The following is an 18746-nucleotide window of genomic DNA, read 5'->3' on the forward strand; positions in this document are numbered from 1 at the left end:
TCAATTTTCTTAAATTTACTGAGGCTCGATGCTTGACCCCAGATGTGATCTATCCTGGAGAATGTTCCATGTGCACTTGAGAAGAAAGTGTAATCTTCTGTTTTTGGATGGAATGTCCTATAATTATCAATTAAATCTATCTGGTGTATTGTGTCATTTAAAGCTTGTGTTTCCTTATTTATTTTCATTTTGGATGATCTGTCCATTGGTGTAAGTGAGGTGTTAAAGTCCCCCACTATTAGTGTGTTACTGTCGATTTCCTCTTTTATAGCTCTGAGCAGTTGCCTTATGTATTGAAGTGCTCCTATGTTGGGTGCATATATATTTATAATTGTTATATCTTCTTCTTGGATTGATCCCTTGATCATTATGAAGTGTCCTTCCTTGTCTCTTGTAACATTCTTTATTTTAAAGTCTATTTTATCTGATATGAGTTTTGCTACTCCAGCTTTCTTTTGATTTCCATTTGCATGGAATATCTATTTCCATCACCTCACTTTCAGTCTGTATGTGTCCCTATGTCTGAAGTGGGTCTCTTGTAGACAGCATATATATGGGTCTTGTTTTTGTATCCATTCAGCAAGCCTGTGTCTTTTGGTTGGAGCATTTAATCCATTCACGTTTGAGGTAATTATTGATATGTATGTTCCTATTGCCATTTTCTTAATTGTTTTGGGTTTGTTTTTGTAGGTCCTTTTCTTCTTTTGTGTTTCCCACTTAGAGAACTTCCTTTAGCATTTGTTGTAGAGCTGGTTTGGTGGTGCTGAATTCTTTTAGCTTTCGCTTGTCTGTAAAGATTTTGATTTCTCCATCAAATCTGAATGAGATCCTTGCTGGGTAGAGTAATCTTGGTTGTAGGTTCTTCCCTTTCATCACTTTAAGTATATCATGCCACTCCCTTCTGGCTTGTAGAGTTTCTGCTGAGAAATCAGCTGTTAACCTTGTGAGAGTTCCCTTGTATGTTATTTGTCGTTTTTCCCTTGTTGCTTTCAACAAGTTTTCTTTGTCTTTAATTTTTGTCAGTTTGATTACCATGGGTCTTGGAGTGTTTCTCCTTGGGTTTATCCTGCCTGGGACTCTCTGCACTTCCTGGACTTGGGTTGCTATTTCCTTTCCCATGTTAAGGAAGTTTTTGATTATAATCTCTTCAAATATTTTTTCTCTCTCTCTTTCCTTTCTCTCTCTCTTCTCTTTCTGGCACCCCTATAATGCGAATGTTGTTGCGTTTAATGTTGTCCCAGAGGTCTCTTAGGCTGTCTTCATTTCTTTTCATTCTTTTTTCTTTATTCTGTTCTGCAGTAGTGAATTCCACCATTCTGTCTTCCAGGTCACTTATCCGTTCTTCTCCCTCAGTTATTCTGCTATTGATTCCTTGTAGTGTAGTTTTCATTTCAGTTATTGTATTGTTCATCTCTTTTTGTTTGTTCTTTAATTGTTCTAGGTCTTTGTTAAACATATCTTGCATCTTCTCAGTCTTTACCTCCATTCTTTTTGCGAGGTCCTGGATCATCTTCACTATCATTATTCTGAATTCTTTTTCTGGAAGGTTGCCTATCTCCACTTCATTTAGTTGTTTTTCTGGGGTTTTATCTTGTTCCTTCATCTGGTACATAGCCCTCTGCCTTTTCATCTTGTGTATCTTTCTGTGAATGTGGTTTTTGTTCCACAGGCTGCAGGATTGTAGTTCTTCTTGCTTCTGCTGTCTGCCCTCTGGTGGATGAGTCTGTCTAAGAGGCTTGTGCAAGTTTCCTGATGGGAGGGACCTGTGATGGGTAGAGCTGGTGGGCAGAGCTCATTAAAACTTTAATCCATCAGTTGAGCATTTTCTGACGCTTCAGCGTTTCTAATCTAGGCTGAAGCTCTTGAGAGACTGGCAGGTAATAATGATGCCTTCATACCACTTATTCTCCAAAAATCAGATTGCCTGACATACTGATTTCCCTTGAGTGCCCAGGTAGCATCAGTCCCAGAATAACTTCCAGACGGTAATTCTGGTGGGCAGCAATAAGGAAAGCAAAGGGCTTCTCTTCCTTTTCCCATGATAGCTGGTCCCTCTAGAATCAAATAGTTGGGCCTTTAATGTAGAGCAGAGTTTCTCAACCTCAGCACTATTGACATTTTCGGCTGGAGAACTCTGTGCTGTAAGGGCTGTTCTGTGCATTGTAGGATATTTAGCAGCATCCCTGGCTTCTTCCCACTAGATATGACTAGCACCACCCCTTGATAATCAAAAATGTCTCCAGACCATACCAGATGCCTTCAGGGTGACAGTTTAGGGCCAGTTGAGGACCATAGATGTCAAAGGCTTTCTTGAACAGATTGTGCCAACACCAGAAAGTGATACTGGTGGAAGATGACGTGGTAATTTTCTATCCTTGGCGAAAGCATAAGGGCAATTCCTCATGGATGGATGAATGGATAGTCAAGAGGTTCTCCCCAGTGAGAGCCAGTCACCAAGACAAAAATCTCAGTGTGCTCTTTAGCTTCCCCCTTTATCTCTCATCTCATCCCAGTCCATCCCTCTGAATAAGCATTCCAACTTGTAAATGCTTCCTCTGCCTTTTTGTATTGATGATGCTAAAATGCTAACTTAAGGTCCCAGAGTCTAAAATTAAGAAACCAACATTTCTTATGGATCTGCCATGTGTCAGCCACCCTGCTAATGTGTACATAATCTCACATAATACTCTCAGCCACCCTTAAAGAAGTTTTCTGTACCTGTCTCACCTGTGAGGAGTTGGGAACACAAATTCACACCGCTAAGCGGTAGAGTTTGGAAAATAGTAAGCAGGTCTTCCAATGTTGTTAAAAGAATATTTTTACCCCATTGTTCACATATAACCGATATCTACTTAGAAAGTCATCACTATCTGTTTGAAAATTTAACCGGTATCTACTTGAAACTCTGGAGCTCCTGGCTTGTGAATAAGAATTGTATTTGGAGAAACGTATATGCAAGGTCCCAGAGCCGTAGAACAGTGGAGAAAATAGGACTCTTACACATCATTAGACAGTGACCACTTCGAGGTCATTCTGTTATTCAACAAATATGAGTTGAGGGCTTACTCCATGCCTGGACCTCTGTACACCAGTCAAGACAGACAGGGTCCCTGCCCTTATGGAACTTATATTCTAATAGGGTAGACATCCAGCATACAAGTAAACAAATGAATAAATAATTACAGACTATGATACATGCTGTGAAGGAAATGAGCAGTGAGAGGAGGAGATGGAGAGTAATTGGGCGGGGGCAGCTTCTTTACATATGGTGGTCAGGGAAGTTGTCTTTGACTTTGACATCTCCCACAGCATACTGTACTTCCTCAAAAGTGTTAGTGCTTCTTCTTGATCACCTGGCACAGTGTAGCTGCTCCTAAACCTTGACTGTATGAAAAGGTTATGATGTTTTTCCTTGGTAGCCTCAGAGCCTAAAAACCTCTAGTAAGTGTATTAGTTACTTCTTGCTGCTGTAACAAATTACCACAAACTTAGTAACTTAAAACAGCACAGATTTATTATCTTACAGTTCTGAAGGTCAGACATCCTCAAGGTGTCAGTAAGACTGTGTTCCTTCTAGAGGCTCTAGGGGAGAATCTGCTTTCTTGCCTTTTCTGTCTTCTAGATTCCTTGACTTGTGACCTTGTCCTCTATTTTCAAAGCCAGCAGCATAGCATCTTCCAGTGTCTCTCTCTCTCTCATTCTGACCTTCCTGCCTCTCTTGTAATTACATTGGCCTACTCATATAATCCTGGATAATGTCCCCATTTTAAGATCCTTGACTTAATCAAATCGATGAAGTCCCTTTTCCCATATAAGGTAACACATTCACACGTTCCAGGGATTAGGTCACCTTTGGGGTCCGGATTCAGCCTATCACAGTAAGCAATAAATGTTCATTTTATTCCCATGCCTGTTTTATTTTACAAATGAAAAACTTGCCGTTAAATGAATTGCCCAAAATCACACACTTGGATACAGCTTTAGATCCTGGTCACCCCGTCTAAGTACATTATCATTATTCTCTCTATATCTATATTCTCTCTATATCTAGACTCTGTTCTTTATAGCACTCAGCACACTTCACATTTCTTTGATTATTTGCTTTGTTATTACCAGAAGGGCAGGAAGACACATCACTTATTCACCAAGTTACAGTCACTGCACAGCTCGGTGCCTGACACATAGTGTACACACCTCTAAAATTTTTTTAGGTGAAAGAATGAATACTCTTGTATGCTTGGGTAAATAGAACTCAAATTCCTATAAATGATACTGGTCAGCAGCTTCTCATAGGTTAAAAATCCTTAGCTGTTTTTAAAGCATCAAAGAAAAAAGTGAACTTCAATGTTGGCATATAATTTGAGTCAATAAAGAAGGGGCCCCCAAAGCAAAAATAAACAACTGGGACCTAATTTAACTTAAAAGCTTTTGCACAGCAAAGGAAACCATCAACAAAACAAGAAGACAACCTATGGACTGAGAGAAAATATTTGCAAACAATGCGACTGACAAGGGCTTAATTTCCAAAATACACAAACAACTTATACAGCTCAGTATCAAAAAACAAAACAACCCAATCAAAAAATGGGCAGAATACCTAAATAGACATTACTCCAAAGAAGACATACAGATGGCCAACAGGCACATGAAAATATGCTCAACATCACTAATTATTAGAGAAATGCCAATCAAAACTATAATGAGGTATCACACCAGTCAGAATGGCCATCATCAAAAAGTCTACAAATAGGGCTTCCCTGGTGGTGCAGTGGTTGAGAGTCTGCCTGCCGATGCAGGGGACACGGGTTCGTGCCCCGGTCCGGGAAAATCCCACATGCTGCGGAGCGGCTAGGCCCATGAGCCATGGCCGCTGAGCCTGCGCGTCCGGAGCCTGTGCTCTGCAACAGGAGAGGCCACAACAGTGAGAGGCCCACGTACTGCAAAAAAAAAAAAAAAAGTCTACAAATAATAAATGCTGGAGAAGGTGTGGAGAGAAGGGAACCCTCCTACACTGTTGATGGGAATGTAAATTGGTGCAGCCACTATGGAGAATAGAATGGAGTTTTCCTTAAAAAAGTAAAAATGATTCTGCAGTGCCAATCCTGGGCATACATCCGGAGAAAACTCTAATTCAAAAAGATACATGCACCCCGATGTTCATAGTAGCACTGTTTACAATGGCCAAGACATGGAAGCAACCTAAATGTCTATTGACAGATGAATGGATAAAGAAGATGTGATACATATATACAATGGAATATTACTCAGCCATAAAAAAGAATGAAATAATGCCATTTGCAGCAACATGGATGGATGGACCTAGAGATTATGATACTAAGTGAAGTCAGAGAGAGAAAGCCAAATATCATATTTAACTTATATGTGGAATCTAAAATATGATACAACTGAACATATTTACAAAACAGAAATAGACTCACAGACATAGAAAACAAACATACAGTCACCAAAGGCGAAAGAGGGGGAAGGATAAATTGTGAATTTGGGATTAACAGGTATACACTACTATATATAAAAATAGATAAACAACAGGGACCTACTGTATAACATAGGGAACTATATTCAGTATCTTGTAATAACCTATAATGGAAAAGAATCTGAGAAAGAATATATACATAAATGTACATTCTTCCTGTACACCTGAAACATTGTAAATCAACTGTACTTCAATAAAAAATAACGAAGGAACCCATACCTGGCATTATATTTTCCCATCCACTAGTGTTGAACTTTGCTATCTGGTGTACTGCAACACTGTGTGCATTTGAGTGTGGTATTCTGTATTTACGACTCCATATACAGTACTTTATCTATTTACGACTCCATATACAGTACTTTATCTGTTGACATATTAGCATCAAGAGTCTTTTGGGAGAGTTCCTGAGTAGTTCAATTTGTAATTCCAATTCATGATTAGAGGAAGAAGAAAGGCAAAAAACCTAACTGCATGCTTTATTAGTGCATCAGCTTTTCTCTGTTAGGCCTTAAAGAAGTAACAAAGGGGAAATAAAATCACAGTTCTTACTGAACTATGCAAGTAGCACATTTACGGGTTCACTTAGCAAGTTGTATGGCATTTAAATAAAAACAAAAAATTTTAAAAATATAGGTCATCTCCAACACAAAATGAGTTCTTAGAAGTCTTAAAGAACCTTATGCTAAACAACTATATGAAGGAAAGCTAAACAAACGCAACGCCTCCTGTTATCATGGAAGATAAGTTATATTTACACTATGAAGACACTTTGCTTCACGTTGTCCATCTTGCCTAATGAAGACACTGTTTGGTCAAACATGTTTTACATCTGACATCCGTTTCTCTTAGGAAATAATATACCTGTCATTCAAGGGGTTATCGAAACAAAAAATATGAAGCCAAAGGGAGATGTCTTTACTTTTTTTTTAAAGTGTCTTAATTTTTTTTAAATTAATTTTTATTTTTGGCTGTGTTGGGTCTTCATTGCTGTGCACGGGCTTTCTCTAGTTGTGGCGAGCGGGGGCTACTCTTTGTTGCAGTGCGCAGGCTTTTCATTGTGGTGGCTTCTCTTATTGCAGAGCACGGGCTCTAGGCATGCGGACTTCAGTAGCTGTGGCATGCAGCCTCAGTAGTTGTGACGCGCGGGCTCTAGAGTGCAGGCTCTGTAGCTGTGGCACGTGGGCTTAGTTGCTCCACGGCATATGGGATCTTCCCGGACCAGGGCTCAAACCCCTGTCCCTTGCATTGGCAGGCGGATTCTTAACTGCTGCACCACCAGCAAAGTCCGGAGGTGTCTTTACTTTTAGTATTGCTTTTAAGGTCCCAGATTCTTACCCCGACTTGTATTTACTTTGATTCTAGTGGCCAAGGATGTCAATATTCTTTTTGATGAATTGGAAGCTGTCAACAGTCCTTGCAAAGATGACGATTCTCTCCTTCACCCTGGAAACCTGACCAGTACTTCAGATGATGCTAGCAGATTGGAAGCAGGGGGAGAGGTAAGTGTGTGCGATTTCTTAAAAACACAATTCTTGATCCAGGCAGGAACCTGACAAGCATGATCCAGTAGATTGTTTAAAGTCATCATCTCATTGAACTGTGGGTTCCTGAGGGAAAAAAAGGCCCAGGTCTTGTAATCCTGTGATGTCCTCTAGGAGTCTAGCACATCTCAGGGATCTGAAATCTACTTACTCTCAAAACAAACTTTCAGTGGGTCATACACTTACCTTATACCTAAAGGCATTTTGTTTTTATAGAGAAGATTCTTAAAACCACCCATCATTTTAAAATGATCTACGTTCTGGGTGTCGCTAACTAGTAAAAAGCTAGCTTTACAAGGATGTTGAAATCTTGTAAAATTGAAATGAAATCAATTTCTGTTGAAATCTCCCAGCATGTAGAACAGTGACACAGAGTGGACCAGACCTCAGTAGGTGTTGGGTTGTCTGAAGCCTCTCTGAGTTTCCATTTGCCTCTGTAATCTGGGAACTCATTGCAATTGTAAATAGACCCATCTGTTCCTGTGTCATTTTGGGGGGAAAAATAAGTATTTTGTTAAAGGCATTCACTGTTGCTCAGCTGTGTCTCAGTGGAGTTTAATATCTCCTCTGTATATGCACTAGGTTTAGGTGATAGGAGCACAGGTCAGAGTCAACTAATTTATTGTGTATTCTTAACATTCTTTAAGAATACACAACTAATTTATTGTGTATTCTTTATTATTCCAGCGGCTGTTAACTAGTGAAAGGATAACACCTTTGACCAGGGAAAATTGTTTACTTCTACCAAGCTTCCCAGTCCTCTCTATAAATACCATATGCTGCTTATCCATGTGTGGGGTTTTTTTTGTTTGTTTTTGTTTTTTGTAAGAAAAAACTCATTCTATCATCACCTTTTCACACAGAAACTTTGGATGCCATAATGTGGCATAAAGGAAGGACCTTGAAAGGCACCTCAAAAAGCAGCTAGTGTAATCCCCTTAATTTATAGATGATGAAACAGTCTCAGGTAGGTTAGGGCTTTGCTAACCCTCCTCTTGAAGCCTCGGCTGGTTTTGCAGATAGAGGCTAATGTGTTAAATCTACAGGATAGTTCCCTTCCCTGGCAGATGATTGTTAAGAAAGTGTTTATTTGGGTAGACTTCTGAGTACTTCTTAAGGCAGAAGCCAAAAATCATCAGTGAGGATTGGTCATCAATTACAAATACCTACACCAGCTATGAGACGTGTTATTTCCATCACTCCTGACTGAGATTTTCGTTTTGGATGAGGTTGCATGCATGTCACTTGTGCGAGAGTATGGATTCTAGCAGTGGCCTTGGAGGTCTGGCACGTGTTCCTTCTTCATACTACTATTTGGAAACTGACGTGTACTATGTCCTCCAATTTTGTGTGTGTTTATGCATACGGTTGACCCTTGAATGACGTAGGTTTGAACTGTGCGGGTCCGCCTATACATGGAAGTTTTTCCATAGTAGACACTACATGACTACGTGGTATGTGGTTGGCTGAATCCGTGATGCTGAGGAACTGTGGATATGGAGGCCCCACTGTGACTATAAGTTACAAGTGGATTTAACCCCGTTGTTGTTCACAACTGTATACACAAATATCCCAAGAAAAATACTTTTCTTATTGTGGGAAAAAAATGTGAGAAATCCTGAACTAAAGTATTACTAAAACCATCAAACCACTTGTGGTCCCATCCTTCTCTCCTCCCGGATGGACTGTCTTCCTGAATTTTTGTGTTTTTCATTCTCTTGCTCTAAAAATGGTTTTACCATGCATACATAAGTAGCCTTAACAACTTATTTTACATTGATTTTATTTTGTGCTTTATGAAAAATGGTATCATGCAGTATAAAGTCTTTTGTGACTTGCTTTTTTCTGTCAATATTGTTCTTAAGATTTTTGCTTACTATTAGATGCATCAGTAGTTCGTTTTCACTGCTGTATAATATTCCACTGTGTCACTGTTCTACAGTCTATTCATCTATTTGCCTCTTCATTGATTTGCACTGATTCCTATGTTTAAATTTTTTTCTCTTATGAATAATGCTGCTGTGAACATTCATATACATGTTTCCTGGTTGCTTTACCAGGAATTTCTGTAGGGATATATGTTATGTAAATGTTCAATTTTACAAGATGATGCTAGTGTGTTTTCCAGAGTAAATATATCAATTTTCACTCTCACCTGTAGAATGTGAGAATTCTCAGTTGCTCCACATCCTTGCCAACATTTGGTATTGTTAGGTGACTTAAGTTTTGCCCATTTGACTGCTTTTTCCAATTTTTATTTTGTTTCCTCTTGTTTACATTTTTCATTAATAAAAGTGTAATTTTGATAAAACACAAGGAAATGCATTTAGTTTTAATCGTTCTTTAATATTACTCACCCAGGGCTCAATTTTGAGTGTCTTAAACTGGTCCCTTTCTCTTTGTGTGCAGACAGTACCAGAAAAAAACAAATCAAATGGACTTTACTTCAGAGATGGAAAGTGTAGAATTGACTACATTCTTGTGTACAGAAAATCCAACCCCCAGATGGAAAAGAGAGAAATATTTGAAAGAAATATTAGAGCAGAAGGATTACAAATGGAGAAAGAGGTAAATAGTTTGCTTGGATGAGGAAAAATATAAATATACATCTATTCATATTGGGAGACAATTAAAAAATAAACAGTTAGTCATGTTAACTGAATGTTTCATTTGCTGAGGGTTTGCCAATCTGCAGTGTGTGGAGAATGTTCTAGCAATTAGATTTTCGCAGCACAGTTTGTCTTTGAGAGCATTTTAATGCCAAAAGATTCCGTAAAAATCAAAATATTCAAATTAAATGGATTGTTTCAAAGTGTTATAATTTACCTGATTTCCTACATCTACTGCTTCTCGATGTTAATGGCGGGTTCTATTTGCATAGATTAAAGAAAACTTCGGATAAAATGCAATCACCCCACCATAGAGGCTCTTTTTACATTTCAGGCAACATAATGGGTTTGGGTATCCTCACACACAGCAGATGAGACTGGCTGATTGGGCCCAAAACAGCTGGGATTTACAGAGTGATTCTGTTTTTAAAAGACATTCAGGTTGTTTTTATCAAGTTCCCAAACTCAAGGATTACCTTATCAGCGTTTACTCTTCCCCTTTTCTCCTCTGCAGGGGAAGTTTGAGGATGGTACAAGAGGCCCAGCCTCTGATAATAATCCACAATGGGATTATTGTGTACCCAGAAACGCTGTGCGCATTTCTAGAACTTGGCCTTGTTGGCTGGATTATGTAACTCTTCTCAGATTTTCCCTGAACACTGTGCACAGCTTCTGGAGCTTTTCAGAGTCCAGAAGAACATGTTGCCAATTAAAAGGGTTTGCTTCTGATTCTGCTTTTCAAGGCTAAAGGATAGATCTTTGAAGTCAGACATCCATGTTTTTCTTTATACGCTGAAGGTTGCATGCTAATCTTGGTACACTTTAGATAAATAGGATGTTTCCAGGTCTGTTAGACTAGCCTCAACTCTGGAGCATTTCTAAAACAGAAGTCATATTTTTCTGGAAGTCTCCAAAAAGAGAATTAGGAAAACAGTGAGATGAGTATAGCCTTAAGGGAACAGGTTCTCATTCTCAGGAAAGTGGACGCAGATAGCTCAAAAGACTGCTTCAGCTGGAGTTTCCCCCAGAGCAACAAATGGAGTTAAATATGTTGTTTTTTCCACTTTTGTGGGGTTCCAGAGAATCTTTCCTATACCCGCTGAACATGCCTTTGATAAATCTTGTTCTTTAAGTTTCTCTTGAGACAGTGGTGTATTCTTATCTTAACATTGATAGTGCATTAATATTTTATCCCTAAAAACCTTTTCTTCATCTTTTATTCTAAGTTTCAGAATTTTTATGTAAAGAAATAAAAGATCTGTATTGCGACATGATCTGAAATAACGAAAGTCCTTCGTGTGATTCATTCTGACTCTGTCCGAGTTTTGATTCCCATCAAAACTAGGTAACTTGCTTCAGTTAATGAAAGATTTATATTTGGAGCTTCGTAACGATTCTCTCCACTCCTGGGGCTTCTTGTGTGTAGGTCTTTTCAATGTCATTTTGTGGCTTACAAGTTAAAACTCAAAAAGCCTAATACTTTTCCAAAAAAAATACATTACTAAAGAAATGACACATCTCCTGTATGTCTCCTAAAAATCATCTGTACTACAGTATTCAGCTGCCAGGATTAGAGCAGGTAGCTGAGGACGGTTATTCTGTCCTTTAGTGTGCGGTTGGTTCTGTGTAGTCCAGGGTTGACCATAGTGTGTTAGATGTTCAGCTCATATGATTTTAGTGGTATACAAGATAATTTTGTTTGGTTCTAATTTAAAACAAATTTTAATACCTAGGTATTTATTTTAATGTTTACTGGAAAAAATAGCAGTTGGGAAAAGGGCAATATCACCATATGGCAAAACTTCATAAAAACTTATCTAAGCATCTCTTTCTCTCCCTTCCCCCCAAAAGTTCTTCTCTTGATGGCAGCTTCCCTACAGTCCTCTATCCACTACCAACAGCTTGGTTTTCTGGAAACTTCTTCCTAAGCAGCTTTTCCCTGTGGCCCAAACTCTGCATAAGCAGCACAGTTTGACTCTAACTGTGTCTCTGTGCTCTGCTTTGCGTCCTCACCGCCACAGCCAGTTCAGCCAGAAGCGGGGGATCTCTGCACATCCTTCCTTGCTTAGAGGAGGCAGGAAATTATAGCTAAATTAATTTTCCCTGTCACAACTAATTAAAATAAAATGTCCCTTGTATGAACAGTGAATCTGTATCTCCATTGTATAATTAGATTTAAAACCCATCGGAAGCACTTTTATTTAAATCTAGTGTTTTCATAAATAGTTTCAGTAGAAAGACAGCAATTTTAATAGCTGTTTCAGCTTCCAGAAGTTACTTCCACCTTTTATACATAAAACAAAGAACATAGTTCAAGGTGGAAAAGAAAAAAGAAAACCCAGGGGGCTTCCTGTGAATCCACACGTACCTGATGTATAATCAGTATCGTCTTCATTACCTGTGTGTCATGATGTCCAACAGTTACAGAAAATGTGTCACAGACTTAGAAGCTTTTGTTTCCAAATCAGTAAAGACAGGCTCTGTAGTTGAACAGTTTAATAGAAAGAGAATCTTTATCTCTTTTAACATTGACAGTCAAGAAACACAGCCAGGAAAATCTTTAATTCATGATAAAAGTGAGGATGTAGTCAAATTTCATCTTTCGTGGAAACTATGCCCCCCACCTGATTAGTCAGCAGGTAAGTGCTTGTTTTAGCATCCTGGGTCTTTAATATTCTGTAACTCATCTTTCATATAAGCCCAGAGAAAGCCATTCACAGCAAAGTTCCCAAATAAAGTATCAAATCCAAGTGATTTTCTTCTTAAGTGTCTGTCTGTTTAAAGAGATTCCCTTCTTTAAAGGTAAATTCATATTTATAAATTCACATTTTGATGAATTTGTAAATAAAAAAATAATTGTTTTTCATTTTTAATTTTATGTCCATCATTGACTCTTTGGTACCTATTTTTAAATCATTATCAATAAGAGGTTTATATCTTCCTTCATATAAAGGGTCAGGTCATGGATGACTTTGGAATTATTTGGGATGTATGAGTACCAGTTAGATTAATGGAGCACCCTTCCTCTTCAGAATCACACAGAGCATGGGTGGAAACTCATATCATCAGTTGTTTACCAAATAACTGTATTTATATAAATCATGCCATCTTGATGATAGTTAACTTCATTCAACACATATTTATTACACACTTACTCTCTGCCAGGCACTGCCTTAAGCACTAAGAACTCAGCAGTGAATAAAAAAGACAAAAAATTCCTGCTGGGCTTCCCTGGTGGCGCAGTGGTTGAGAGTCCGCCTGCCGATGCAGGGGACACCGGGTTCGTGCCCCAGTCCGGGAAGATCCCACATGCCGCGGAGCGGCTGGGCCCGTGAGCCATGGCCACTGAGCCTGCACGTCCGGAGCCTGTGCTCTGCAACGGGAAAGGCCACAACAGTGAGAGGCCCACGTACCACAAAAAAAAAAAAAAAAAAAATTCCTGCCCTGTGGGAACTTAAGAACAAACTAAATGAGGAAATCTGTGTTGAAGAACAATAAATGCTAAGGAGAAAAAAGTAAAGCAGGAAGTGTCGAGAAGGGCTTGCAATTTTATGAAAGTTGGTAAAGGCGGGCATCTTTCCCAGGGAACAAGAACAGCATGTGCAAAGGCCCTGAGTCAGGAGCATGCCTGGTGTGTTTATGGAACAGTAAAGAGGCCAGTATGACAGGAGTTGACTGAGCAGAGTAGAGAATGGTGAGAAATTATATCAGAGAGGCAACGGAAGCCAGATGACATCAGGTCTTATTGGTCACTGGGCAACTTTAGTTTTTCTCTGCATGACATGGGAAATCACCGGACAGTTTTGAGCCAAGGCATGATAAGATCTGGTTTCTGTTTTATTAGGGTCATTGGGGTTTCCTGGTGATAGGAGACTGTGGGAAGTGGGGAGGTGGTGAGGGCAGAATCAGAGAGGTCAGTTAGGAGATTCGTCACAAGAATCCAAGAGAGAGGTGATGGTGGCTTGGCCAAGCGCACAGCAGAGGAGATGCTGAGAAGAGTAGGAAGTAGAGCCGATGGGAACTGAAGACAGATTGAATGAGTGATGTGAAGGAGTCACAGGCCATTCATCTGTCATACACTGTTCATTTAAAGAGTTGGAAGAGGGACTTCCCTGGTGGTCCAGTGGTTACAGACCCGCCCTTCCAGTGCAGGGGGCGTGACTTGGATCCCTGATCGGGGAACTAAGATCCCACATGCTGCATGACACGGCCAAAAACAGAAAAATAAAGAGTTGGAAGAACTGCCATTTACAGCGCAGCAGAGGGAAATGGGTTCCCTTGTAGATGTGTTGAGTTTGAGGTGTCCTGGTGGTGGAGATGTTGAGTAGGAGGGAAGAGTCTGGAAGACAGGCAGAGATCTGGGCTGGAAAACCTAGAAGGGTGTGGTGCCTGGAGGGAAGTGTTTCAGGAGGGAAGGAGCAGTTGTGTCAGATGCTGCTGCTGGACGGGGTGAGTAAGATGAAGACTGAAAGTTAGTCACTGAATTTAGCGATGTGGAGGGCTCTGGGGAGCTGGGCAAGAGAAGTTTCCACGGAGAGGTGGAAGTGAAATCATGACTAAATGTGTTCAAGAATTGGGGGAGAAAATATGGAGACAGCAGATAGAAATAGCTCTTTCACGGATTTTCACTGTAAAGGAAAAGAGAGAAATGGAGTGATAACTGGTGTAAGACTTTGGGTCAAGAAAGCGTTCTTTTTATTTAAGATGGGAGAAATAACTGCATGATTTCATGCTAATAGAAATAATTTGAGAGGCAAACTTGATGTTGGGGAAAAGTGAGGGAAGAATTTTTGGAGCAGCGTCCTCAAAGCAGTAAAAAAAAGAACGGCCACGAGTTCCTCCCATGCAGGGACCCACCTGCCTGCATCTATGTCCACAAATGCAGCCGTGCCCCTGCTGCTGAGGGTGTTCTGACTGTGCTCCTAGCTTAAGCCAACCCTTTGCTTTGGACATAACACCCCATCCTCTCAGTCCTACTCAAGGACATTGCCCCCTCCAAAGAGAAAATATAGTAAGCTTTAAAAACAGAAATTCACAAAACAGTGCAATGTGTCAAAATAGCCTGTTTGTGTTTTCACTTGTTTCTCAGAAGGATTGGAATATCTCACTGTAGTAAACACATGCATAGCACTCAGGGTTGGGAATTTTGGACGTTTTTCTTTGAGATGATGACAAAAAATAGTATTATTAAATTCTCACTCTTGCCTTCGTGAATCACTTACTATTATCATGTCCATTTTATAGGTGAGACAATTGAGGCAAAGCAGTAACTTGCCCCAGGTGGCAAAGCCAGTAAGAGATAAAGCCCAGATTCAAACTTGAGCCTACTTACTCTTTACCCTTATATCATGTTGATTCCTGGTATTTAAAAATGAATCTCAGTAAAGAAGATGTGGCACATATATATACAATGGAATATTACTCAGCCATAAAAAGAAATGAAACTGAGTTATTTGTAATGAGGTGGATGGACCTAGAGTCTGTCATACAGAGTGAAGTAAGAAAGAGAAAAACAAATACCGTATGCTAACACATATATATGGAATCTAAAAAAAAATGGTTCTGATGAACCTAAGGGAGGACAGGAATAAAGACACAGATGTAGAGAATGGACTTGAGGACATGGGGAGGGAGAAGGGTAAGCTGGGACGAAGTGAGAGAGTGGCATGGACATATATGCACTACCAAATGTAAAATAGGTAGCTAGTGGGAAGCAGCCGCATAGCACAGGGAGATCAGCTCAGTGCTTTGTGTCCACCTAGAGGGGTGGGATAGGGAGGGTGGGAGGGAGACGCAGAGGGAGGAGATATGGGGATATACGTATGCATGTAGCTAACTCATTTTGTTATACAGCAGAAACTAACACAGCATTGTAAAGCAATTATACTCCAATAAAGATGTTAAAAAAGAAAAAGAATCTCAGGGTTGAAGAAGTTAGGACACAAGTGGAGTTATGAAAGGGAACCAGGAAAATCGGGGTGCTTAATGAAATTGGGTGCTATCTTGACTGTATTTCCTTGCACTTTGGCTGCCAGTAGCCATGGATTTGAATCTTGATACAACTACTTATTAGCTGAGTGGTCTTGAGCAGTTTTTCAAACTTCTCTGGATCTCAGCTTCCACATTTTTAATAATGAGGATAATATTATTTACCATGAACTGTGTGAGGATTAAGTGAGCCCGTGCAGGTGAATACACAGTACAGTGTAAATCTTTTTTATTTTACCTGTTTTACCTTCTATTCATGGCAAACAATTTATGACTGTGATATAAAAGTTCTTTGTAAAGTATTTTTAAAAGTGAGTCAAGGGCTTCCCTGGTGGTGCAGTGGTTGAGAGTCTGCCTGCCGATGCAGGGGACACGGGTTCGTGCCCCGGTCCGGGAAGATCCCACATGCCATGGAGCAGCTGGGTCTGTGAGCCATGGCCGCTGAGCCTGCGCGTCCGGAGCCTGTGCTCCACAATGGGAGAGGCCACAACAGTGAGAGGCCCGCGTACCGCAAAAAAAAAAAAAGTGAGTCAAATTCAGGAAATACAGGAAAGTGGCACAAGCATGATTGCAGTCTGTTACCTGGCTAGTTGTTGTGGTGGACAGACCCTAAAGTCTGTGATGCCTGCCTCCTGGTTTTCATGCCTTTGTGCAGTTTCCTCCCCTTGAGTGCAGGTGAGACCTGTGACTTGCTTTTACCCAACAGAATATGGCGAATGTAGTGGGATGTTACTTCTGTGGTTATTTATATTATGGTATATAAAACCCTGTCTCAGCTGACTGGAGTTAGAGAGACTCTCCTTTACTGACTTTGAAGAAGTAAGCTCCCATATTGTGAAACAGTCCATGAAGGGAGCCCCTATGCAAAGAAAGGGGGGGGGGTGGCCTCTAGGAGCTGAGAGTTGCTCCCAGCTGACAGCTGGCCAGAGAACAGGGACCTCAGTCCTACAGCCACAAGGTGAGCTCTACCAACAAATGGCGGATCCTGAAAATAGATCTTGCCTCAGTCGAGCCTCTGTGGAGACTGCAGCCCTGGCCAAGACCTGTATTGCAGCCTGGTGAGACCCTGAAGCAGAGGACCCAGCTAAGCTGTGTCTGGATTCCTGACCTACCGAAACTGTCAACTCATTAATATGTGTTGTTTTAAGCCTCTAAATTTGTGGTAATTTGTTACACAGCAACAGTTAACTAACACAGTGGTTAAGAGTCTGGGTTAGATATTCCGAGTTCTCATTTGTTTTCATTATTAAAACCTATGTGCTCCTAGGAAAGTTAGCTCATCTGCAAAATGAGGCTAATGATGAGATCTGTTTCATGGGTTATTATGATAATTGAATGAAATCATTCATATCAAGTGCTTATCTTTGTATCTGTCATATTGTAAGCAATTAATAAATCTATTACCATCATTATAGTTATCATAACAGCTAAACACAGTGTATTAACATTTTTACTTTTAAAATGGTTTTTCGGGCTTCCCTGGTGGCACAGTGGTTGAGAGTCCACCTGCCGATGCAGAGGACACGGGTTCGTGCCCCAGTCTGGGAGGATCCCACATGCTGCGGAGCGGCTGGGCCCGTGAGCCATGGCCGCTGAGCCTGCGCATCCAGAGCCTGTGCTCCACAACGGGAGAGGCCACAACAGTGAGAGGCCTGCGTACCGCAAAAAAAAAAAAAAAAAATTTTTCAAGGCAAAGTTTTTGGAAAATTTTTCTTACAGTTTATAGATGCCTTAAAATGTAACCATTAGGATAGCAACATCAACTGACTATATATTGCTAATAATGTATATGCATGAATGAGATTAATGATTACCTTCAGTGCTCTTGGGAAAACTTAGAATACCTTAGGTAACATGTTTAACACTGTCAACGTTCAGACATTTATGTGCCCAGAGGATTTGGTTTTAGATTCATCAGGGAATAAAATTATAGAGCAACCCAGAACTGAAAAACTGTACTTGATCGCCCATCCTAGTCTTGCTTTACACCTATTCAAGGGAAGACTATACGAAGATTCCCCATGGAAGGTGCTAATCTCACCTAGATTGTTCTCTGCCTTCACAGGCTTTCTGCCCATCCTACCCTTCCTGTTTTCATCCCTGTTCATGTTCTGCAACCACTGTTACTATAGGTGTTCTCTCTGGATCCAGAGCTCTGAGAATGAAGGGGAAAGAACCAGAGTCTCCTCCCTTCTTTTATAGTTCAAACTAGGATGATTGTCTCAAATAAATCTGTCTGGACAAACTGAACTATGCAAATTCCTGTCCTCTAGTATTTTCTGGACCCTCAAAAGAGACTTAGACCTTACTCCACTTAATAATCTCCATTTTCTGATATGTCATATATATGTATTACCAAGGGTCTCAAGTTGGAGTTGAAGGGAAAGGAAAATTAAGGACAGTCCTAAGCAAAGAGTGAAGAAGGCAGATTTTCTTTTGAAAATCAAAGCCCTGGAAATTCCTTGAGTATTTGTCTTAATCTAACTGGGCCACTATAACAAAATACCATAGGCTGGGTGGGTTGTAAATAACAAAAACTTATTTCTCACAGTTCTGAAGGCTGGAAGTTCCAGATCAAGGTGCTGATGAGGACCCTGTTCCTGGTTCATAGACAGCATCTTCTTGCTGTGTCTTCACATGGTGAAAGGAGGTAGAGAGCTCTCTGAGGTCTCTTTTTTAAAGGAGCTAATCCCATTTTTGATGACTCCATGACCTAATGACCTCTCAAAGGCCCCACCTCCTACTACCATCACATGGGGGGTTAGAATTTCAACATATGAATTTTAAGGGGATACAATGCAGATCAGAGCAGTACCTTTCAGGAGTTCATTGTTGATCTGTACTGGCAGTGGACTTTTTAAAAAGTGGTGTCCGAGGTTGAATTTCTTTCCTAAACAGAAACAGAGCCTGAGGCAAGGATTCTTGCTAAAGTTGTTGATGGGTGGAGTGCTCTCAGGAGAAAGGGGAGTGAGGGAAGTAGAAGAGGTCAGAGGAGAAAAGCTACACTGAGAGTATAGTCTCTGCTCCAAGCGGGAAGCTCTGGAGCAGAGGGAGCACCACAGAGGTGGTTCACCTTTAAAGCAGAGGTCCCCCTGCCTATCCGTCATTGGCTGA

The 18746-nt window shown here is 40.4% G+C and overlaps 1 protein-coding gene across 2 annotated transcripts in view; it reads left to right on the forward strand.

Moving 5' to 3' along the window:
- ANO4 (anoctamin 4) overlaps positions 1 to 18746 on the forward strand; it is a gene marked incomplete at both ends in the record, with an annotated part of 231406 nt that overhangs the window by 32234 nt on the left and 180426 nt on the right. For both annotated transcript variants that reach the window (XM_082850054.1, XM_082850055.1), the window contains 2 exons: positions 6857 to 6993; positions 9445 to 9603. In XM_082850054.1, the coding sequence (XP_082706180.1) occupies positions 6857 to 6993; positions 9445 to 9603 (296 nt within the window). The remainder of the gene's footprint in view (positions 1 to 6856; positions 6994 to 9444; positions 9604 to 18746) is intronic.

The sequence above is a fragment of the Leucopleurus acutus genome (assembly GCF_964270905.1).
Source record: "Leucopleurus acutus genome assembly, chromosome: 11".
Classification (NCBI taxonomy): Eukaryota; Metazoa; Chordata; class Mammalia; order Artiodactyla; family Delphinidae; genus Leucopleurus; species Leucopleurus acutus.